The sequence below is a fragment of the Dipteris shenzhenensis genome, chromosome 18 (assembly GCF_047967505.1).
Source record: "Dipteris shenzhenensis isolate YYH24624 ecotype China chromosome 18, Dip_SZ_1.0, whole genome shotgun sequence".
NCBI lineage: Eukaryota > Viridiplantae > Streptophyta > Polypodiopsida > Gleicheniales > Dipteridaceae > Dipteris > Dipteris shenzhenensis.
The window spans coordinates 15,938,371-15,961,173 of NC_141613.1; the positions used below are offsets into that span (position 1 = coordinate 15,938,371).

The 22,803-nt window shown below is 42.1% G+C and overlaps 1 protein-coding gene across 1 annotated transcript; it reads right to left on the reverse strand.

Moving 5' to 3' along the window:
• Positions 1–5,139: 5,139 nt before the first annotated feature.
• Positions 5,140–7,366, reverse strand: LOC147890855 (uncharacterized). Its single transcript, XM_087389425.1, has one exon. It carries the CDS (start codon positions 7,269–7,271, stop codon positions 5,529–5,531), a length of 1,743 nt encoding a protein of 580 aa, XP_087245551.1. The 5' UTR covers positions 7,272–7,366; the 3' UTR covers positions 5,140–5,528.
• Between the last annotated feature and the right edge of the window lie 15,437 nt (positions 7,367–22,803).

Genomic DNA, 22,803 nt, shown 5'->3' on the forward strand with positions numbered 1-22,803 from the left:
TTTCTACATAAATGAAACGAGTCTTAGAATGCTCACGTGACTGTTCCAATACAAAACAAAATGTGCACACTAAGTGCAGTAACTCTTAGAATGTTCGCACTATTCCATGAAGGGATAGAGTGCACATACTAAGTTATGTCAACATGTTAATCAGAGTCAAAATAAACCTTTAAGTATACACATCTACTTTAAAAGATATAAGATATGCATAATATCTATGTAAATGAAAACAATCTTAGAATGCTCATTCTGTTTCATTACAAAACAGAATGTGCACACTAAGTATAACAAGCCTTTGACTGTTCACACTATTCCATTTCAGAATAGAGTGTACACACTAAGATATATTAATATACAAAGAATAATAACATTAAAAATTTAAAATAAAAATTAAAAGCACAGTTTTAATTATAAATATTGTCATTTTAAAGAATATCACATGTTTACACTTCTAAAGGGAAATTTTATTTCAAAAAATCATGTTATGTTATTGTTTCCAATTCTTTTTATCTTGAAACAGAAGCAACCAAATGCTTGCCTCTCTACTCAACTAATCATAATACTGCGCAATAATCTTTGCCCGACCATAGCAACATAGACAAAGCACCCCTTCTTAGTCTTAGCGAGAAAATGGACAAACGTGACTGCAATTATACTGAAACTCTATGTTCTAAACTTGTACTTTGAGAGCAACTATGAACACCTTTCGCAAGTTCTCTGGAACGAACGATCTACGCTTCAACACCTCATATTGAAGGTGGGTAAGGGGATAGAGGTTCTAGCGAATGCCTTGGGTAGGGCTACTTGCCCATTGATCTCATTGGAATTCTCAAGAACTAGCTTGTTGGGTATCAGGTGATTGCTCTAATGATAGAAGGAATTGCTGTTTCCACCCACTTCTAAGAGCACGGGTAATGTCCACCTGCTTGCCCGGCCTACAATTTCCTATTGCTTCTCAGTGTACCACGCTTGCTCATAAACATCTATGGACATGGAAAACATATGTTCGTGGAAAATGCTGTTTTGACCCACTTCTAAGTGCACGGGTAATGTCCACTTGCTTGCTTGGCCTACAATTCCCTGCTGCTTCTCAGTATACCCCACTTACTCATAAACATCTATGGACATGGACAACATCTGTTCATGGAAAAAGTATTGATCTAACGCCTGCCTTCTTTTCATGCTAAATTCACTTTTGTGCAAATACGTTGAAGAAATAATCGTGCACCTCGTCTAAGGAAGAAGGGATGTGGGAAATCCCCTGCACAAATCCTCTTAGCTTACAATTTTGACCGATCGTAATTTTCAATCGACGTAAAGATAATAAAAATTGAGAATTTCAATTCGATCGAATTCTCTAAGCTGAGGGTGTCACCTGATCACGCGGAGCGATCTTAATATATGTTTCTAGCATATTCAAAACTATCATAGGCTTCACGAATGTGAGCTTGTGGGAAACGTTAGCACCCGTAACCTCATTTGTTTCCCTTACAATTGCCTTGTCCACGGGTGAGTAGATTCTGGACAGAGCATCCAACCACTCTTCTTCCCCTGACAAGTCCCATAATGTTTGATTTCCTTTGTCATATGTTTGCTTGTCCGCTGAGAATTTGTGCATCTTTCTCAATGTTTGAATCGTGCCAGGTAGACGTTTGATTCACATTCACCTCCTTGATCTCTTTAGAAATTATGGGAATCATAATAGAGGGTAGATTCTCGGACAAGCGCTTTGATTTGTTCCTTGAACTTAGCTCCGATCACTACCTAGAGTCAAAGTCCGAAGACTGAAATTTTCGTAGACGACTAAGTTTCAAGAGAGGAGCGGTCCATCGCAAACTTGAGGACCCTCCTAAACTCCAATCTACTACAAGGATGAAACTCAAAAAATGTAGTGACTGAGCGAATGAAAGTGTATGAGCTCAAACTCAGCTGCACTTCATGTGCAAATCCAATCCTCTTATAGTGCAAACAATGCTTGCGACTAATGCTATCTGCGGTTGTCTTCCCGTGTGAAACATTAGTTGTTGAGATCAATGTGAACACTCAACTTGCTCCACCCAAACAATGCGTTTATGGGAATTTAAATAGCAAGCCTTCTCACTCACAAAATCAAGTTCTCGGAGAACTTGAGATCAAAAAGTCTTGATCTAAGAAGGTAGCTCAGAGCTGGGAACATGAATTTAGCTCACGAGATTGAAAATTTGTGGTACACCAGCTACGGCATCGTCTCCCTCAAATAAAGAAAGGTCGGAATCACTTTCACAATGTTCTCAATAGAAGCCTCAACTTCTGCCTCGCAAAGGTGCAACAAGTGAGCACTCATCACTCTTCATCCTGGCGAACTCTGCTCCGAGACCATAGGGATTGACCACGAAGCTGATGAGCTTAACTTCGTGCGAAGAAGCCATGGCAGAGCAGAGACGTGTAAAGCTTGGGAGTTCGAGGTGCGACTTTTTCCTGATAGCACTGTCTAGCTAGGCAATGATATAACCATCGCGACATGTCTTCTCACCACGCTTGCAGACGCAAGAGAAATGGGAAGCAAGGATCGACTTGCAAATGATTAGGCTCATACTATTGAAGAATAATTCAGCCGCAGTTGCCGATGCAATAGAGCATCGAGCTATGCCCACTGTAGAAGCTTTGCATCTTGCTCGTGTCTACAAGCCTCCCCAATCTTGGATTCTATCTTTTGTGCTTTCTCTCTCTCTCTCTTTTTGAAGTTCTTTCATCGCTACCTTTTAAGCTAATTTATGACAAACAAACATTCTTAACGCCTAACGACAAACAGAAGAACACTAGGGATGGCGGTCATGGGTTCATCGCCGTGACTGTAATCTTATTTGCAAAACGGGTAATTCTGGCATGTCTCTTGTTCAATCTCTACTTCTGCATTCAATCCAGCTTCTCTCTCTTACCATGTCTGTAATTTTCTTACGAACTCGAGCCTCTGGAATGCACCATTCATTTTTCAGCAGTCCTTTGACCGTTGCCCATCACCTCTAATGAATGCATCTCAGCACAAGATCACAACCCATATATCAACTCAACATGTTGCTTTGATTCATGCGACTATTCAGAGAAATTATAGACAAAGACAGAGACAGAGATAAAAACAAGCACCGAGACACAGATGGCAGTTACAGAGACAGATACCAAATGCTATACCTTGCTCAAGATGCCTTGTTCCGAATCTTCACTAGAATCACTGATAGAGACAATTCGGCTTCCAATAAATATAACAATCAACCCCCTCGCCAGGTGACTATTAAACTTTTGGTTCTCGCCAGGTGACTATTAAACTTTTGGTTCTGAACAACCACGTTCGCTGTGTCATCGGGAAAGGTTGTAAAATCATTTACCTAGATGAATCCAGGAACATTCCCAAACTCATCCTCTAAAAACACAACATAGTGCAGTTTCAATCTCATGAGAGTCACTCACAAGGTTGAAAACCATAAACTCCATCATGCATAGCAGGGACTAGCTACTATGACATCCCCACTGCCGTCATTCAGCAAATGACAAAACATAGATAGATACGTGTACCACCAAAACAATCTTCCGCTCTATCAACGACGAGCTGACAGTTTCCGATTTTCCTCTATGTCCACGAAAACAAACATATGAACACCTCGGATACACTGAACTAGCATCTCCACGCACACTTACCGCATGCCTAAGAGACCCTTGAAGGCCACACAAACGTAACTATTTAACAGAAACCACCAGCTCGAGTCGTGATACTTCCAGCCACAACAAACCTTGAAGTAACAATCATGAACAGAACGACAGATACCATGAAGAACGCTTCAAATACGCGATAAACACGACCAAAATAGAAATACAAGGCACGCATGGAACAGGCAGGAAAGTAGGCCACGTGGCAAAAAATGGTCTGGGACGCTTTTCTAAGAAAGCGTAACGATAGCACTGCCAACAAATGCATAGCCAAACAGCATCGATCAATACACAGGTCTTCATACTGAGTTTCTGTCAACACTCCGGAGGTGAGGGGCAGAGTCAGCAGTGACAAAGGCTAGCACTAAAGGAGAAGGCTAATCAAAAACTAGTCCGGATTCTCTTCATTTCAAGCTACAATAGTCTTTCCCAAATGGTAATCAAGGAGTACCAAGCTGCCGTTCAATAATAGAAGAGGACTCAAATTGGAAGCTTCAATGCCTTATTCCGAGCCCAACACAAGAATGACTGCAGGAGGCTTGCATGTATGCTAATTATATTATTGCTTATGGCCCTGGCAATCACCAAGTATTGGAAGATCATCCTTGGGCCACTGTCTTGTGAAGAGGCTCGACTGCTACAGGCTGAAGGCTGCTTGCTGGAGCTGACCAACTGGAGGCAAGAACTAGCTCACAGTAGGGCAGCAGCTGACAGCTGTTCTAAAAGGCTGACCCATCAGGTCCACCTTGTGGTAGACTACCACAGGTCCAACAGCAGCTGACTACTGTTCTAAAAGGCTGACCCATCAGGTCCACCTTGTGGTATACTACCAAGTGGCAGCTCAGCCAGCTGGACTGTTGTTGCTTCTGGTTATATATACCAGGGTCTACTATACCTATTGCTTCTACATCTGGATAAATGGCTGACTAGAATTATAGCAACCCTAGAATAGAGCTACGAAAGCTGATCCATGACAATGCAGGTCACATCACCCAACCCACAGGCAAGCACATGGGCACAAACTTTACGTGCAACTGTGTTGCTTCATGCCCACATCTTCAATGATAGACTGAGTGCTCATTAGCAAATAGCAGAGGAATGCAATTTCACATGATTAGGTTCTAAAATTTCAACATCCCTAGACCTTGAAAAGACCAGACATAAATCAGTTTAGGATGGAGAAGAACTAACTTCTCTGCGAAAGCACAACTCAGAGGAAAAATGTTACAATGCACATTGTAATAAACCTTTCCTTGCAAAAAGTAATATATTTCTCTGACCCGCATCTGTAGCTTACTCCAGTCATATAAAAAGCTTAATCACGTACTGATGAGATTTAATAGAAGGATCACAAAGTAAAGACTCGTCCACAACTTTAAGTGCTCGTTAACAAGACCAAAATAGAAATGAAACCCAACTCAAAGTAGCATTTAGAGCCAACATAGTATCTACCGAATCAACGAGGTCTATATACGAGATAGGTGAAACAACCCAACTGCAACTGCAATGATTAAAGGGCCAGACAACAGTCAAAACATTATAGATCTTGTCGAATTTTCTCCCATCAGCCAGTCCCCGTGCCTTAATAACAGGGGAAGAAGCAGCCACCAAGACAACACGTATTTACAATCATGGATGAATTCAACCCCTTGAATAAATCCAAAGAATTCCTGCACAACTAATCAGGAACCAGAGGCTGCAAGACAATCCTCCAGCAGGATAGTGCAGAACCCAGAATTGACAATTAAACGGATCCAAAGAATACACATGTTGGCGAGTCCTACAGGAGGACGAGGACAAATGAAAGTTGTTGACAAAAGACCTACTTGGCAATCCACAGTCCAATATCAACCAAACAAGCGCATCCACCAAGGCTTGCGACCCTGCACCTCTTTAAGCCTTCCAGGCTGGCCTTGTACTCCAATCCTTTCTCGCTTTTGAATGTTGTTACCTACAAAGAAATTTCCCAGACATGAGACAACCACCAAACCAACAATACTGAATAAAGGTCCAGCTATTGCCTCGAGCAGAGAACTTCTCTCAGCTGCAAATTTCACGTTGCCTTCTGGTTGTTCAGCTTCAATCTCCTCTTTATTTGTTTCTAGAACAGCTTCAGTGGAATCGGTAGGAGCCGACTCATTAGCATCTCCATCTCGAGCTGATGTTCCCCCTCCGTCTCCAGTCGATGAAGGGGAGCTACTGCTACTTTCATTAGTTTCCAAACTAGAGCCCGTGATATTTTGATAAGAGCTGCGACTCTGTTTTTGTTCCTCATAATCAGGATCATCAGTGGGAAGCTCATATCTACACACGGGACAAGAATTCCTAGAACTAAGCCAGGGAAGAATGCAAACACTATGATAAAGATGCAGACATGGAAGCTGCTTTGCAGGCTCATCGAGCGCAACCACATCTTTACAGATGGCACACAAAGCAGAGCCATCGTCCAGATTCTCTTGCCGGATAAGGACCGAGGGAAGGCCTTCAATTGCTGATATGGCAGCAGGAGGAGCACCCCTACGAGAATTATCCGTATCAATCAGCTGCTGGAGGAGCTCTTCAAAACCTCGAGCATCCACATAGTCTCCCGGATCTCCAACGTAAGTGTCGACTTCAGTGTTCTCAAATCGGACCTCAGAGTTATAGTTCTCTATATTTCGACGAATCTCCTGCAAACGACGACGCATATTGCGAGGGAGAAGGTTTCTGGAGCGTGACGTGTTTTGCTGAGGTTGCGCATGGCTTTGGGATCCTTCGGCCTCGGCTGCCTGTACCTCTTCGTGTTCGCTCAGCTCCCTTTCTTCACGGGGATTTTCAACACCTCCCTCATAGCCGTCGTCCACAGCTTCCAAGAACCGAACTACTAGATCAACTTCATCGTATTCAACTTCTTCCCACTCGTCCTCCTCATCTTCATCTAAAGAATCCCAATCGCTAAGCTCGATAAGCCCTGCCTCAGCCTCGGAATCACTATCATCCTCCTCCTCGTCCACATCGTCCTCCTGCGAGAGCGAACCCTCTCCCACCGACAAGACGTCCTCTGCACCTTCACCGACGTCATCAGTACCTGCTGCAGTGTTATCCACCTCCAAATGAGTCGAAAGCTCCGGTTCCTGCGAGTTCTGCTCGTCAACCACGTCCTCTACAACGGACGAGGAAGAGGCAGGAGAAGGGCGACCCAAGCCATGACTTTGCAGCACATCATCCGACTCCTGGCCGGAACCATGGCTTCGGTCACTGGTGTGCAAATCGGAAGATCTGGACGAAGCCGTGGGCGGGGCGTTACGGGTGCTACGAGCGAGGAAACGGAGGAGGCGCAAGATCTGGCGAGGGGAGGCATCATCGAGGGGGTCATCGTAGGAAGGATCGGCGGAGAGGCGGGAGGGGGGACGAGGTCGGGAGGAGCTACGACGCTGGTGGCGACGGAGGGCACGACGGACATCACCGAGGGAGCGGGCAGAGTCGAGGGCTTCGAGGAAGCCACCGCCACAGTCAGGGCAAAGCAATTGGTCGTCGAAAGAAGGGGAGGGGAGGACCTGGGAGTTACACTGGTAGCACCAATGGGGGGAGGGGGGGAGGGGATCCGCCATAGCCAGGAGCTTCAAGGGGAACAAGCAGAGGCTATGGCTATGGCTTTGGCTATGGCGAAGCAAACCCTAAAAGGCTATGGCGCTTTAACAGAAAAATGAAGACGACGAAGAAGATGATCATGTTGATGAAGAAGACGACCTTCATTAATACAAAGAAATTCCTAATTATCATTAACTCTAATTTTCCCCCCTAATCCTATCTTATCCTCCTTAACCCTGTACACTGGCGTTTGCGTCCGTGGCCCCCTGACGTGTCCCCCTCGTCCGTCCTTTTTCGGCCCTACCCCCCTTAGCACCCCTGTACCTAACGGGCCACGTGTATTTCATTTTATTTTTTTACCCCTTTTTCTTTACGAAAAAGGAAGAGCGCACATTACGATACCCATCGTATTTGATCCCTCCGTTCCACCAACCCCAAACGCTTATAACCTTTTTCATACCCTCCCATATCGCGGATCAGTTCGTTCGTTCAACCCTAGCCCTTGCTGCTACAAAAATAAATTGGCTACTCGCTTCAAATTGCTTTGTTAGCACTCAGGCCCCGCTTAGCAGCAGCCTATAGCACAACGAGGAAGTTGCTTTTTCAGGTGCCCGTCTAAAGGAGACGTATTTCACTTTTAGAAAAGTGAATTTAACATTCCTAAGTCCCCTCGTCTCCCTCTCACCCCGTCTCCCTCTTTTTGAGAGATGTGAGCAAGAAAACCTATTTGTTCTAATTTTGCTAATGCACCCGACACCCTGTGCCTCTTGCTTATTCAAGTTTCCATGCACCCTCGCTAAATTACCCAGTCAATGTGCCATCATTCATGCTTCAATGTTTCACATGCTGCACGGTTTTTGCCCAATCTTCTTCCTCCTTGGTTTATTGCATGCTCTTCTTTTTTAGGATATAGGACTCTTGATCCTCCAACTTCTCAACCTCAACCTATAACTTTTCCCTTTCCTTAGTCCCCTTTTTGGGATAGAGTACACTTAATCCTACAGCTTTGCAACCTCAACCTTACCTATATCTCCCCCTTTCCTTGTAGAAGTATCCTTAAAGATCTCTCCTTAACCAACTTGCTTTGAGTTGTCTTGTTTCATAAGCTGTGGTGGCATTTCTTGTGGATTAATGTAAAGTAGAAATGACAACCATCTTCATCGTCCAAGTTCATGAAGCTATAAAATCTTTTTTTTAGAGCTCACGACTAAATTTACCAACCATGGTGAATTATTGCTAAGTAGAATTAACATCCACCATCACCTTGCAAGTTCATGACCCTTTCGTTACCATCAAGCTCTTTACTCAACACACTTTGTGCTCCCTTCCCTTTTGTTCTGTCTTGTACACCCACATTTACAAATGACAAAGCGATCTTCCTCAACCATTGATTCTAGATCCCTTTAACCTTGATGTAACAAGTAAACACCTCATTGGTCTACTTTTGCACATTTATAGGATCTCAAGGAAAATAAGTATGATAAGTGGATGTGTACCCATATGATTGTGATGATGATTGTTTAATTACACATCGTGAGAATGCACATGCATGGATGGCACTCTCGCATGCACATATCATGTGTGTATTTGCATTTAAAAATTCCTTCAAGAATGAACCATACAATCAGATTTAGACTAGAGATTGCTGAATCTAATAATAAATTGCTAATTGGAAAATATAATAGAATTGATTGCATCCTTCCATTTCAATGATTTATCAAATGGTATCAATAATAGTTTTGCTAGAGTAGCTAAGCCTTTACGCCAATTAATCGAGGAGTAGGGATTTATACCTACCAACCAATCAGACAAAAATCATAGTTAGAAAATTATGATATTTGTGTGGGTGCCAGGTATCCCCCACACTCTTGTTATCAATGTCACAATTAATTTGCAAATAAAGCATTAACTATCCAGGCCAACAAATGATCAAATAAAAGATTGACAGACCACATCCATCTTGAGTAAGTGCTCCCCATTGAGCATTGAAGTGGGGGGATCCGCATTCCTTGTCATACCAAGACTTGGTGCATCTATATATCTAGATGCAAAAGAGAAACCTTTATCCATCATATTACCCATGCTCTTAGAGACATGGGAAGTAGCAGCAACAAGTTAAGTGCACATGAAGACCTATAATTGATAGCAAAAGGTCCAAAATAAAAATATATAAACATTATTTCTGCAAAAGTTCTAACATAAGATTATCATTAACTATTCAAAATATCCAACTAACATCAGAGGTCTGATCACAATACAAAGGGCTTTAAGAGGGATTAAAACAGGCTAAGTGCTAATAAAATGGATAATGAAAAGAAAATTTTACAACAAATTATTAAAAAAATAAAGCTAAGCAACTAAAAGGAAGTCATAAATTAAATGGAAATTTAAACATCTATATAATATATATATATATATGTATGGCTTTTAAAAAAAGAAGTAATGAAGGCTAACAATACACAAAGGAAAAGCAATAGAGCACCTACAATGATGGAAAAGCTTACATATAAACAATCATTATATATATATATATATATATATATATAACAAAAAGAGAGTTGGTAAAAGAATCCTAAAAGCAAGGTCAACATCAAATTGACCCATAAGAGAGACAGCCAAGAGGACCGCGCTCCAAACCAGTCGCATATCTAGAAGGTGGTGCCTTGCAGAAAGTCTCAAAGTCGAAGCTCAACCTCAGTGGGGCTGAAACAAAGAGGCGAAACCATAAGGATGGCTGGCGAGGAGGCCATGGTCCAAGAGGCAAAGTAAAGACTATTCTAAAGAAGGAAGTCCTAAGAGAGACAAAGGGAAGCTAGAGCGAGGGAGCAAGGAAGGTAAAAGCTAAAAGGAGATCACCGTCGAAGAAGGCACGAACGTGGAGGCGAAGCCTGTCAACAAATTAAACTTTACATAAGATATTGGAGCAACAAGCAACCTTCACGAATTAAAAAGTCTCAACACAGTACGTCACCTTCTGAACCAAGGGTAATCAAGTCCTAAACAAGAGCAAAACACGATCAGCACATGAAGACCACCATCGACGGCTTAAGCGACAGGGCAAGGGAGCTACTATAGAATGAAGTAGCACAAGGTAGTGAGCTGAGGCAACCACTAGTACACCTTACAAAATCAAGAGTAGAGGAAGAACTTGAGAGAATTTGTAGAATGCGCTAGCTGGTCGAACACAGAGGAGTGACATGCAAGCAACTGAAGCATGGCGCAACCGAACTACTAAAAAGATACCATAGCCAAGGAACCGAATGCAATCACACAGGCAAATGATAAAACAAACCTTCTGGGTTGGCAAAAGTTGAAAGAAGGCGGAAAAACATGCCAACATTAAACAAAGCGACATAATGTGCAAGAGCAAGAGTAAGGGGAAATCGTGGGGTGTGCAAGAAGAGAGATAGCTCGGGAAAGCACCTGAGCCAAAGCTATCACGTAGAGGTAGGTTGAGAAGAAGGTTGAGCATAGAGGGATTAAAGGCAAGGCTAAGGAAGATAGATGATAAAGGTAGAGCATAGAGGTAGCCATAGAAGTCACAGCCAAAGGAGGATAGAGGCAGAGTAGGGGGTATTTAGATAGTTAGCTCAAGAATTAGTAAAAGCACAGCCAAGTAGTTCCATCAACCATATCCCAAACTTAAATTGAGGAGGTAGAACTATTAGTGGTAGGTATAAAAGTAAAGGAGAGCAGAGAGAGAACAAGAGAAAGAGAGAGAGAGAGAGAGGAAAAGTGAGAGAGAGATAGAAAGCGAGAGAGAGAGAGAGAGAGAGAGAGAGAGAGAGAGTAAATGCTTAAACAAATCTAACCAATTAAGGTAAATTAAGAAGACAGATTTAAAAAAAGAAAGGAGAAAGAGAGAGAGAGAGAGAGAGAGAGAGAGAGAGAGAATGTGTGTGTGTGCACAAATGCATGCATGCATGCGTGAGCCATGTGCAGATATATGTGTGCATGCGACTAAATGTGTATGTGTATATGTGCACATGAACATTCATGTGTGTTAGAGGATATGCACATAATGAAGTTGCACATTTGCATGAGCACAAGTATCTTTGGGATGAGGTATCAAGGCGAGTGTGTGGATGCACATATAGAAACACATGCTCACATTTCTCTCTCTCTCTCTCTCTCACACACACACACACATGTGTGCATGCTTGAGCTCATGTGTGCATGTGCACATACATGCATGCAACCCCCCCAAACAAGAACTACCGATTCCTCCTTTTTTTATATCTAACAATAATGATACATTGGCTCTAGCGAATGGAACCCAAGAGTTCCAGCTACTTGTCCCCCGTGCAACCTTTGTAAAGAAACACATTCTCATCTACTATGGGATTGTTCCTTTGTGCACCAAGTGTGGAGCAATCTAATTAGAAGACTGAACAAATCCCCGATTCAAAATAAAAGCCAAATGGAAAGTTGCTCTTTTGGGAGATAGGGGTACATTGCCGGATATGGTTTATGATGCTTGGCAAGTGGTAAAACGATTTGCCGGATATGGTTTATGATGCTTGGCAAGTGGTAAAACAATTTGTCATACTGTAGACATGGAAGTTTCGATGTGATCTTCTAGAGACCCTATAGTAGGGTAGTGATGGAAACAGTCATATTCGAGGAGATAAAGAGAACTTTACAGTTCTGGGGTGAAGAGAACGAAGCCTTCAGGATCATTAGTGGAGTATGGGGATAGAATATGCTTTTTTGTAGTCTTAGGATAGTTAAGTAAAGTTACTCAATTGTAATTATCTTTTTTCTTGTTAATATATTCTTGTCTTTTTAGCACAAAAAAAAACATTAATGATATAACGAGTAACTAATAATTGCATAAATCAAGATGAATTGTAGTCGTTTACAATAGTTCAATGAATCCCTCAAATCATACCATACCCCAATGGGTGAGCTATTTGCTGAATCCAACCATTCCACAATGTCATTATGCTAACTAAAGTTTATACCTTTTCTTGCGAATTGGCAATAATATCAAGGCGATCAAACATTCTGATTATAATCAAATTTTTTGTCACATGTTTTAAGGACCAAGCTAAAGAAAGATTGCTTGTAAGTGAAATAAAGTGATGTGTGTCATGTCATAGCAATGAAACGTGTGTACTTGAATGGAATGATATTTTATCAACGTTACTTTTTTAAGGTGAAACTTTAGTAGTATGTTTTCACAGAGACCATGTAAAATGGAATACATCAACACCTAAGACATCACCTATGGAATCTTTCTCATATTCTCCTTCTATGAACTCCTGGTGGATTACCCTTATTCTCCTTTTCCACATACATATTACTATAACAATGTGATCCCAAAGCTTTGTGATCCACAATCAAAAAATATTCTTATGGAACTCCTGGTGGATTACCCTTATTCTCCTTTTCCACATACATATTACTATAACAATGTGATCCCAAAGCTTTGTGATCCACAATCAAAAAATATTCTTATGGAATGAACCATAAGCTCATTCAATATAATTCAAAAGGAGAAATCCTATAACAATGCTTCTCTCCTTTTTAGGGTACCTTCTATTCTAATCCAAGCAAAACTTTCCTATGTCCTTTGAACACATAAAGTCATCCACATGTGTTATGGATGAAGAAAGGATTGATTTTGGCAAACCACACACATGAGTCCTAGAGACTAATGCGAGATGAAAATAAGATTAAATTGCTTAGGATGTTCATGGTCATGTACTCTTTTCTTTGCACAATGAAAAGAGATTATATTAAAAAGTAAAAAGGAAATACATAAAGAGAGAAAATTACAAAGCTCCTTCTAATGCTTTGTAGGCCAACTTGTACTCCATGTGTTGATGGCCAAAATATTGGAGAGTCCCAAGTAGTTCATTCTACAAGGCTTGAAAGGCTCCACAAGGTAGTCTAATGTGTCAAAAGACCAAAGAGCTACGCAACTTTCCACACACTATTCATCCCAACAGTCCACATCACTTGTTGTCAAATTTTCTCTCATTTCCTAGTCCAAGGGTGTTGGTCACCTATAGTTATGTCATTTCTCATTGTAGTATAAGTGTTCACAAACTTAGCATAGGTCCTCGGGTCATAGTCTGATGGTGTTGTAGGACTAAGTCTAGAAAGTAGTCCTAGTGTGTGCTTAGGTAAAAAAGAAGGATTGATGACAAGGATTAATAAATTAAGGGTTTAGGACAGGTTTGTAGGACTTAGAAGGGCGTAGGGTTGAGAAATCTAACAAGGAGTTCTACAGTTTAGAAAGATTTCAGGGTTGAGGAGTGGATGTGGGGGTTAAAGGTCACTGTGCCTTTACCCCGGTTATGTACAATACTCAAACACATATATAAATGAATGAAAAAGAAGATTAGTGTCGTTCTGCACCCACCAAAACTTGTGTGGCTCTCTGTCTCTCTCTCTCCTTCTTCCGTTCTTGCTTCCGTTGAGAGCACTCTCAACTGGTATCAGAGCCCGGGTGATCTAGCTGAGCGTGCGTGAATGCTTTGAAGCTCAGTAGCTCTGTGGGAGGAAGGAGAAGCTTTGTGGGAAGCTTTGTGGGTGACTTTACTTGCATCCGAGTGTGCAGAGACCTTGGAGGAACCTTTGGAAAAGTCACTTTGGCTTTGCGAAGTGGTTTTGAGAGCCTGTTAAGAGCTTTCAAAGAAAAAGTCGTTTTTTGAGCTTTTTCCCGTTCCGTTCGATGACAAAGACTCCATATTGACTTGTAGAGGCAACTATTGCTTCCTTTTGGTGTCCACATTACTTCAGGAGCTTGGAAACACCTTCATTCTTGAATCTGGGATCATTTCAGTGGATTTCTGACTCACTGTGTCAGTTCCTGCGTTTTTTGCCCGGGTGTTGGAACTCAAGTTTGGAGCAACCATTTGCAGATCTGTAAGTTCCGGTGGACTCAGGAGGTCCTAAAACTTCTATGTTGCTCATCATTTGCACTCCGGTGGAGTTTACAAATAGCTCTGTTTCCAAAAACGTTTTTCAGTCCGTGTGTTGGACCCAGTGATTGAGACCACGGTTTCCAAAACCGTCTGTCCCATTGCGTTCCGGACGCCCCAAAACCCCTACCTATCAGTTGTTGCGTGATTCGGTGGAGGATTTTCAGAGTTATAAATCTCTGTGTATTCGATTTCGTCTCTGTGTTATGCATTTTTCATACTAAGGTTTTGAAACCTTAGATTTATGCCACATGGCAGTGGATAAGTGTTGACTCCCATTTCTCACTCATCGGTTGGGATTTTGGAGTTCTAGCAGAAGAGAGATATTTGCAGATTTTCTTGCTGAGTCCGATTATGCAATGGCACCCATATTTTGAAGCATCTCAAGTTCTATTTTCAGTTGCGCTCATTACCGTGGGACTATGATTTCTTGAGCATACCTTATGCAGATCACTCTGGTTGCAGTTTGAGCAGTGTACGCTCATTTGTGGCATGCATTGGGTTGCAATGGATGATTTATAGGCCATTTGGATGCATTGCGGTCCTTGTTGGATGCGCTGATAGGCCCAAATTGCCTTGTGGGATGCTATTTTTTATGGACGCTTTGCACATGGATGCTATTTTATGCTAAGGGACAGCTTTGACACATTGTTGGTGATGCACTGATAGTGCTATGCTCTCTTGGATGAGATATAATTGATGCATATGCCAGTGGACGGTGTTTATGCTTGAGTCATTTGGCACTTATTGGCATTTTCTTTTGGGCCAGATTTGCTCATATGGATGCATAGTATATGCACATGAGTCAGATGCATCTTTTGATGCTTTGAGCTTTGAGTTTTTTGTGATATTTCAGTCTATTGTGGCATACACATTTGGGTGCACCTAGTATTTGGTGTGATTCTCTCTTGCAGCGACTAGCATTTGGGATTTTGTTTCATTTGCATTATGGCATCCTCTTCCATGCCTGAAAAGGAGTTTTTCAGCATTAAAAAGTTTGATGGGACAAACTTTTCTTTGTGGAAAGAACAAATAAGGGATGTGCTTATTCAAAAGAAGCAGATTAAACCCTTGGCAGGGATTGAAGCTAAGCCTGCAAATATGTCTGAGGATGATTGGAATGAGTTGGATGCATTAGCAAAGTCTACTATTAGACTTCATCTTGCAGAGTCAGTTTATTTCACAGTAGTAAATGAGCAGACTACGGAAGATTTGTGGAAGAAACTGTGTGCCACTTATGAGAAGGAAACTGCCTCTAATAAAGTTTACCTCATGAAGAGGTTGTTTGAGTTGCAAATGAAGGAAGGGGTCTCCATTGCTTCTCACTTGAATGAATTCAATATTATTTTCAGCCAGCTTCAGGCTCAGAAAATGAATTTTGATGCGGAGACTAAGGCAATATTTCTCTTATGTTCATTGCCATCCTCATGGGATACCTTCCGTACAGCTGTCAGTAACTCTGCACCTGGTGGAGTACTAAAATTTGATGATGTTGTGGGTAGCTTGTTGGCCGAGGAGATTAGACGGAAGTCTATGGATGGCAACAAGCAGGATGCAGCCTTAAATGTGCAAAGGGGCAGATCACAGTTCAGGGGGAAGTCCCAAGAAAGAGGGAAGTCTCGTAGCAAATCCAGGGCACGAAACATTGAGTGTTACCATTGTGGCAAGAAGGGCCATATGAAAAAGGATTGCTACAAGCTGAAAAGAGAGCAAAAGGATAAGAAAAAGAATGCAAATTGGGGTGCAAATCAAAAGGAAGAGAGTCCAAGGGAGGACAAAGGAAAAGTGAAGATCGAGGAGATCAATGCAGTCACAGATGATAGTGACAATGACGTTCTCTTCATGTCTAGTTTATCTGCAGAGTTGCTTACCACTTCAGATGATGCATATTCCCAGGATTGGATTTTGGATTCTGGTGCTTCATTCCATGTTACTCCCCATAGGGAATGGTTCTCCACTTATGATAGTGGAAAGACAGGTTGTGTGCATCTTGGAAATGACTATGCATGTGACATAGTGGGAGCAGGTGACATAAAGTTTTCTTTTGCAAATGGGTCTGCATTTGTTTTGAAACATGTGAGACATGTGCCTAAGCTGACCAAGAGTCTTCTTTCAGTGGGTCAGCTAGATGATGCTGGTTTTCACACCACTTTTGGCTTTCAGAGTTGGAAAATTCAGAAGGGCTCTATGCTTTTGGCCAGGGATGCAAAGTGTGGGACTTTGTATCCCTTACATGTATCAAGGGTATTTGATCATGTTGTTGCAATAACCGAGCAGCCAAGCACTTCTTTGTGGCATTGCAGGTTGGGGCACATGAGCCAAAATGGAATGAAACTCTTATGCCATTTGGGTTATGTACCGCATTTGAGTTTCTCTGATTTTGAATTTTGTGAGCATTGTCTCTATGGGAAGCAGACTAAATCAGCCCATAAAAGAAGGGGAAAGAAAGAGTTTGAAATGCTTGATTTGGTGCATTCAGACGTATGTGGTCCCATGCCTACACGGTCATTAGGCAGGGCTGAATACTATGTGACATTCATTGATGATGCAACTAGGAAAGTGTGGGCTTATGCTATAGCTCGGAAGAGTGATGTGTTCCAGGTATTTCAGAAATGGCTAGCCTTGGTTGAGAATCAGTTAGGTAGAATGCTTAAATGCCTACGGACTGACAATGGTGGAGAGTATCTCTCTCATGACTTTCAGCACTTCTGTGATACACGTGGGATTAAGAGGGAGCTCACATCCCCTCGTACTCCAAAGCAAAATCCAATTGCAGAAAAGATGAACCGTACCATTCAAGAAAGGTTGCAATGCATGCTTTCCAATGCAAGTCTTTCTGGTGGTTTTTGGGCTGAGGCAATGAAGACTGCAGTGCATGTGATCAATAGATCACCTAGTAAGAGTTTGGATGGTGGTATTCCTGAAGAGGCATGGAGTGGAAAGAAGCCCTCTTACTCTCATTTTCATATATTTGGGTGTGAGGCATATGCACATGTGCCAAAACAGCTTCGAAAGAAGCTAGATCCTAAGTCTAGGAAATGCATCTTTCTAGGTTATGGTGAAAGTGGAGAGATGGGCTATCGTCTCTGGGATCCAGAAGCAAAGAAGATCATACGCAGCCATGATGTGGTCTTCAATGAGAAGAAGATGCATAAGGCATCCATGAGGGATGTGGAAATGAGGAGAATCACTTTCGAGGATGTGAATCCACCTGCCTATGTTGATAGACAGCAAGCTGTCCATGCACCAAATGTGCAAGAAATGGTACCACCAAGTACTCCCACAGGTATACAATCAAGGGTAGATGATGGATCATCTATTGGTGGAAATGATGAGCCAAATGTGGCTGATATGCAAATGGGACAGCAAGCTAAAATGCCCTTGAGAAGATCATCTAGAGTGTCTAGACCGCCTGATAGGTTTGTTCTAGGGGTAGACTATGTGATGCTTACTGATTGCGGGGAGCATTCTTGCTACAAAGAAGCTATGATGCGTGAGGATCAACGCAAGTGGGAGTATGCTATGCAATCAGAGATGAGTTCACTTATGAAGAATAAGACTTGGGACTTGGTTTCTTTGCCACATGGAAAGAAAGCATTGCCATGTAAATGGGTCTACAAGATGAAGGTCACAGGTGATGATGTGCCTAGGTACAAGGCCCGTTTGGTTGCTAAAGGGTTCAAGCAAGAGAAGGGTGTGGACTTTGATGAGATATTCTCTCCGGTTGTGAAGATGACCACACTTAGATGCATGCTTGGACTAGTGGCATCAGAGGATATGGAGCTTATGCAGATGGATGTCAAGACAGCTTTCTTGCATGGGGATTTGCATGAGGAAATTTACATGGTGCAGCCGGAAGGCTTTGAAGAAAAGGGCAAAGAGCATTTAGTTTGCAAGCTGAAGAAGAGTCTCTATGGTCTTAAGCAAGCGCCTAGAGAATGGTATCAGAAGTTTGATGCTTTCATTCGGTCCCAGGGTTTTAGAAGGAGTGAAATTGATCACTGCCTCTACACTAAAAGGGCTAAGGATAGTAGCCTGATAATCCTGGCACTATATGTGGATGATATGCTATTGGCTAGCAAGAATACTTATGAGCTAGATGCATTAAAGGCCAAGTTGCATGAGGCCTTTGATATGAAGGATTTGGGATTTGCAGGTCATATTCTTGGTATGCGCATCACGCGTGATCGGAGTAGGAAACTCCTTTGGCTTTCACAAAAAGAGTATGTTACAAAAGTATTGCAGCGTTTCAATATGGAGGGGGGGAAGGTAGTGAGTACTCCATTGCCTCCATATGTGAAACTGAGTCATACAGATAGTCCCAAATTAGATGAGGAGAGGGCCATGATGGCCAAGGTTCCTTATGCATCAGCAGTTGGGAGTCTTATGTATGCTATGATAGCTACTAGACCAGACATTGCATTTGCAGTGGGAGTTGTTAGCCGGTATATGGCTAATCCAGGAAAGAGGCATTGGGAGGCAGTTAAGTGCATCATGAGGTACATGAAGGGTACCAAGGAGATGTGCATCTGCTTTGGTAGAGGAGACATGCGTGTACTTGGGTACACAGATTCAGACTATGCAGGGCATGTGGATAGTAGGAGATCCACTTCTGGTTATGTGTTCCCCTTTGTAGGTGGTGCAGTGTCGTGGATGTCTCGTGCACAGAAGTGCGTGGCTTTGTCTACCACAGAGGCTAAGTATGTTGCAGCCACAGAGGGTTGCAAGGAGGCTATATGGCTTGATCGGCTAGTGGGAGATTCGGGGATTCATACAGGTGTACCGACATTGCATAGTGATTCCATGAGTGCTATTCAACTAGCATGGAATCCGGTCTTTCATGCAAAGACCAAACACATTGAGGTCAGGTACCATTTCATCAGGGAGGTACTTGAGGACAAGCGCATAGAGCTTGTCAAGGTTCATACAGATGATAACCCTGCAGATATGCTGACGAAGACTCTACCTAGTCAGCGGTTTGAGTATTGTCGTGTATTGATGGGCATTGGATAGTATGCTCACTAGTTGTTCTCTCTTAAAGGCACATTGTCCTTTAAGTGGGAGGTTGTGGGGGTTAAAGGTCACTGTGCCTTTACCTCGGTTATGTACAATACTCAAACACATATATAAATGAATGAAAAAGAAGATTAGGGTGGTTCTGCACCCACCAAAACTTGTGTGGCTCTCTGTCTCTCTCTCTCCTTCTTCCGTTCTTGCTTTCGTTGAGAGCACTCTCAGTGGAGAGCTAGTCTCTTTCACGTACTCATGGGGTTCAAGGTTGAGAAAAGTTGAACAAGCAGGAGGAGGATGAAGGAGGAGGAGGAGGGAGGAGGAGGAGGGGGAGGGAGGAGGAGGAGGAGGGAGGAGGAGGAGGAAAAGGGCCAAGGAGGAAGGAGGAGAAGGGAGGAAGACGGGAGGTTACAAGATGCTATCACACGTTGATAGTGTTGAGGAAGCATGGACCCAAGGAGGCACATGAGCACCGAAATGAAATGAACGTTGAACCCCAAAGGAGGGAAGCTTCTTTCCATTGGGACATGGCAGTCTCTACAGAATTTCTAGGAGACCTCTTGAGGTTTCTAGACAATTTGTAGGGAACTTCTAGGTGAGACCTCTTTGGTAGGTCTCTATATTTTTTGTAGGGAACCTCAAGGGTTGGACCTCTATTAAGGAGACCTCTTTGGTAGGAGTCCTCTACACTTTTGTAGGGAACCTCAAGGGTGGGACCTCTTTTGTAATGAACCTGTCTCTGAGGGACCTCAAAAAGTGTAAGCTTTCAGTCTCTCTCTCTCTCTAGTTTTAGTATTCCATTCATCCTCCACAAAGATTGTTCTAGATCCTAGCTTGATGGAATTAGGGAATGAAAAAAAAGACTTGGATTTTCATTTTATTCCTATACTCCATCAAGGTTTGTTTCAAAATCAATCTTGGTGGGGGACAAATTTCATCCTCATCAGCCATTCATCCTCCAACAAGATTGGTTTTAGAACTAATCTTATTGGAGGATGAAAGGCCATGGTGGATGAAATACTTATCCATTCATCCTCCACAAAGATTGATTCTAAAATCAAGCTTGATGGAACTTGGGAATGAAATGAAAGACTTAAAATTGATCTTGTTGGAGGATGAATGCCCTTTCATCCTGCAACAAGATGGATTTAAAAACCAATCTTGTTGGATGATGAATGGCTAAGGCCCCTTCATCCATCATGGCCTGTCATCCTCCAACAAGATCGGTTTTAGAATTGATCATGTTGCAAAATGAAAGGCCATGGTGGATGAAAGCCTTAGCCATTCAACATCCAAATATCAATTTTATGGAGCTAGGGAATAAAATAAAATAATTATCCTTTCATCTCATTTCCCAGCTCCATCAAGATCGATTTCAAGACCAATCTTAGTGGTGGAGGATGAATGGATAAGGATTTCCCCTTAGCCTTTCATTGTCCATCAAGATTGGTTTTAGAACTTATCTTGTTGGAGGATGAAAGGCCATGGTGGATGAAATCCTTAGCTATTCATCCTCCACAAAGATTGGATTTAAAACCGATCTTGACGAAATCAAGGAATTTCACAATGCAATCCTTTGTTGGATATATGTACGTTAAAAGCCTCTATAAACCAAAGTTTTTTCTATTAGAAGGTGTTGAATCCCAAACTTTCCTCATTGATATTACACGAGGGAGCAAGGTCCCAAATGGATAATTGGGCAAGATTCTTACCCTATAAAGTAGCACTCTATTTTGATCCCATAGGTCCTCCCAAATAGACAATCCTCTATCAGGTAATTTCTTAGCTAGTTGTGGGCTTATCTATACAGGAGCTATCAGATTGACAAAGGGCCATTTATTAAGCTAAATGTCAAGCCCTAAAGAGCCATCTCCACCTAAACTTTGGCTACCCATCCAAAAGCATTCTCCACTGTGCTTCCTCCAAATGGCAATAATCTTGGAAAGTAATTCAAATTGTGACCCTTATAGGAAAGTTGGAGAGAAGCAGTTCTTGCCACCTAGCACTGCCTCTTGAAAATTTGAGAACCCCTACAACTCAATCAAAAAGTGGGAGATTGTCCCCTCAACTGGTTATAATGAAACCTTAAGACCCATTTGGTACATGGGTGTTCACATTTGTCATGAAATGCCTCTAACCCAAGTCCTCCATCGTGTTTGGAGGTAGTAGCCACTCCCCATGAGAACACATGCCATTGGCTCCTCCAAACAAAATCCCTGGCTAGTTTGTCGATTATGGAGAAGTAGTTGTGAGAAAGGGGCAGAGCCATAGAAACATAAACAAGGGAGGGTACCAACATGCATTTAAGTATAGTAATCCTCCCTAGTAGGATATAACTTTCCATATATGGAATTTAGATCGGGCCTTTTGCATAGCCCACCACTAAGTTCTTTGCTGGATTGTAATTCTAAGACCAAGAGGGCATCCTAGATAACTATAAACTATTCCTGTACGAATGTACCAAAATTGAAAATGAGAAAGCCACTCAAGAAGTGTATCCGATGTAAGTATAGCAAGGCTGATTTAGCTGCATTGGTTATTGACTCAAAAACTTTGGCAAAGGAAAACACTGTAGTGAGGAACTGTTTGATATTGTCTCTGTCAGTAACCATGATACTAGAGTTGTGTTCAGTAAACAATTGTTAAGTTAAGGAGGATCCATCAAGAAGAGTTGGACCTTGAACATAACCACATTGCACATGATAGTCAATCAACCAAAGTAACGGCTCAGTAAACCATGGCAAAAAGTAGTGGCACCAATGGGCATCCTTGGCACATTGATGATAAGGAACACACAGAGTTGACTATAAAAAATGTACACTCAATCATACCAAAAAGATGAACATGATACAATATATACTGAACCCTAAGTGGGTTTCCCTAAGTCCATAAGGACTATTCACACAATAACTTAGGATCCTTTCCAGAGTCCTCTATCCTCATATCCATCTACCCATATATACAACATATGTTACACCATTTGTACATGGATGATGACCAACCCAATGACCCATATACTTCAACACTCCCACATTGTTGGATGCTCTCTATATCACAAAGAGATAGGCAAGATTTGAACTTTTCAAACTTCTCATGAGGCAAGCATTTTGTGAACAAGTCTAGTCCCCTAGTGCATCCGTTCAGTTTCAGCCGTTAGCCGTTAGCTGTTAGCCACCTAGGTTCAGTCATACAGTGCCTGATCCTTGGAGAAACAATGAACTGGCTAAATAGTTCCGTCCTCACTTGATCTCAAATGAAATGGTAGCCGATATCAATGTGCTTTGACCTCTCATGATCTTTTGGATTCTTCGCCAATGCAATGGCATGCTGATTATCACAAAAGATCTAGGTGGCACCATCTTAGACTGCACCAAGATCCTCCTAGAGCCAAAGCCATATTGCTTACATGCACATCATGCAATGGATATGTACTCAGTCTCTATTGTACACATGTCATGATTTCTTGCTTCTTGCTAGACCAAGATAAGTAATGAGCATTTAGCATGAATGTGTATCCTAAAATAGACTTGCATTTGGGGCCACCTCCCTGATCTGCATCACAGAAGCTTGGGTTTTGCATATGAGCTCTCTTTCAAATATGCTAGCCTAT

Excerpts from the sequence above, each read along its gene's own strand:
- LOC147890855 (XM_087389425.1), bottom strand. The coding sequence starts at position 7,271 with ATGGCGGATCCCCTCCCCCCCTCCCCCCATTGGTGCTACCAGTGTAAC.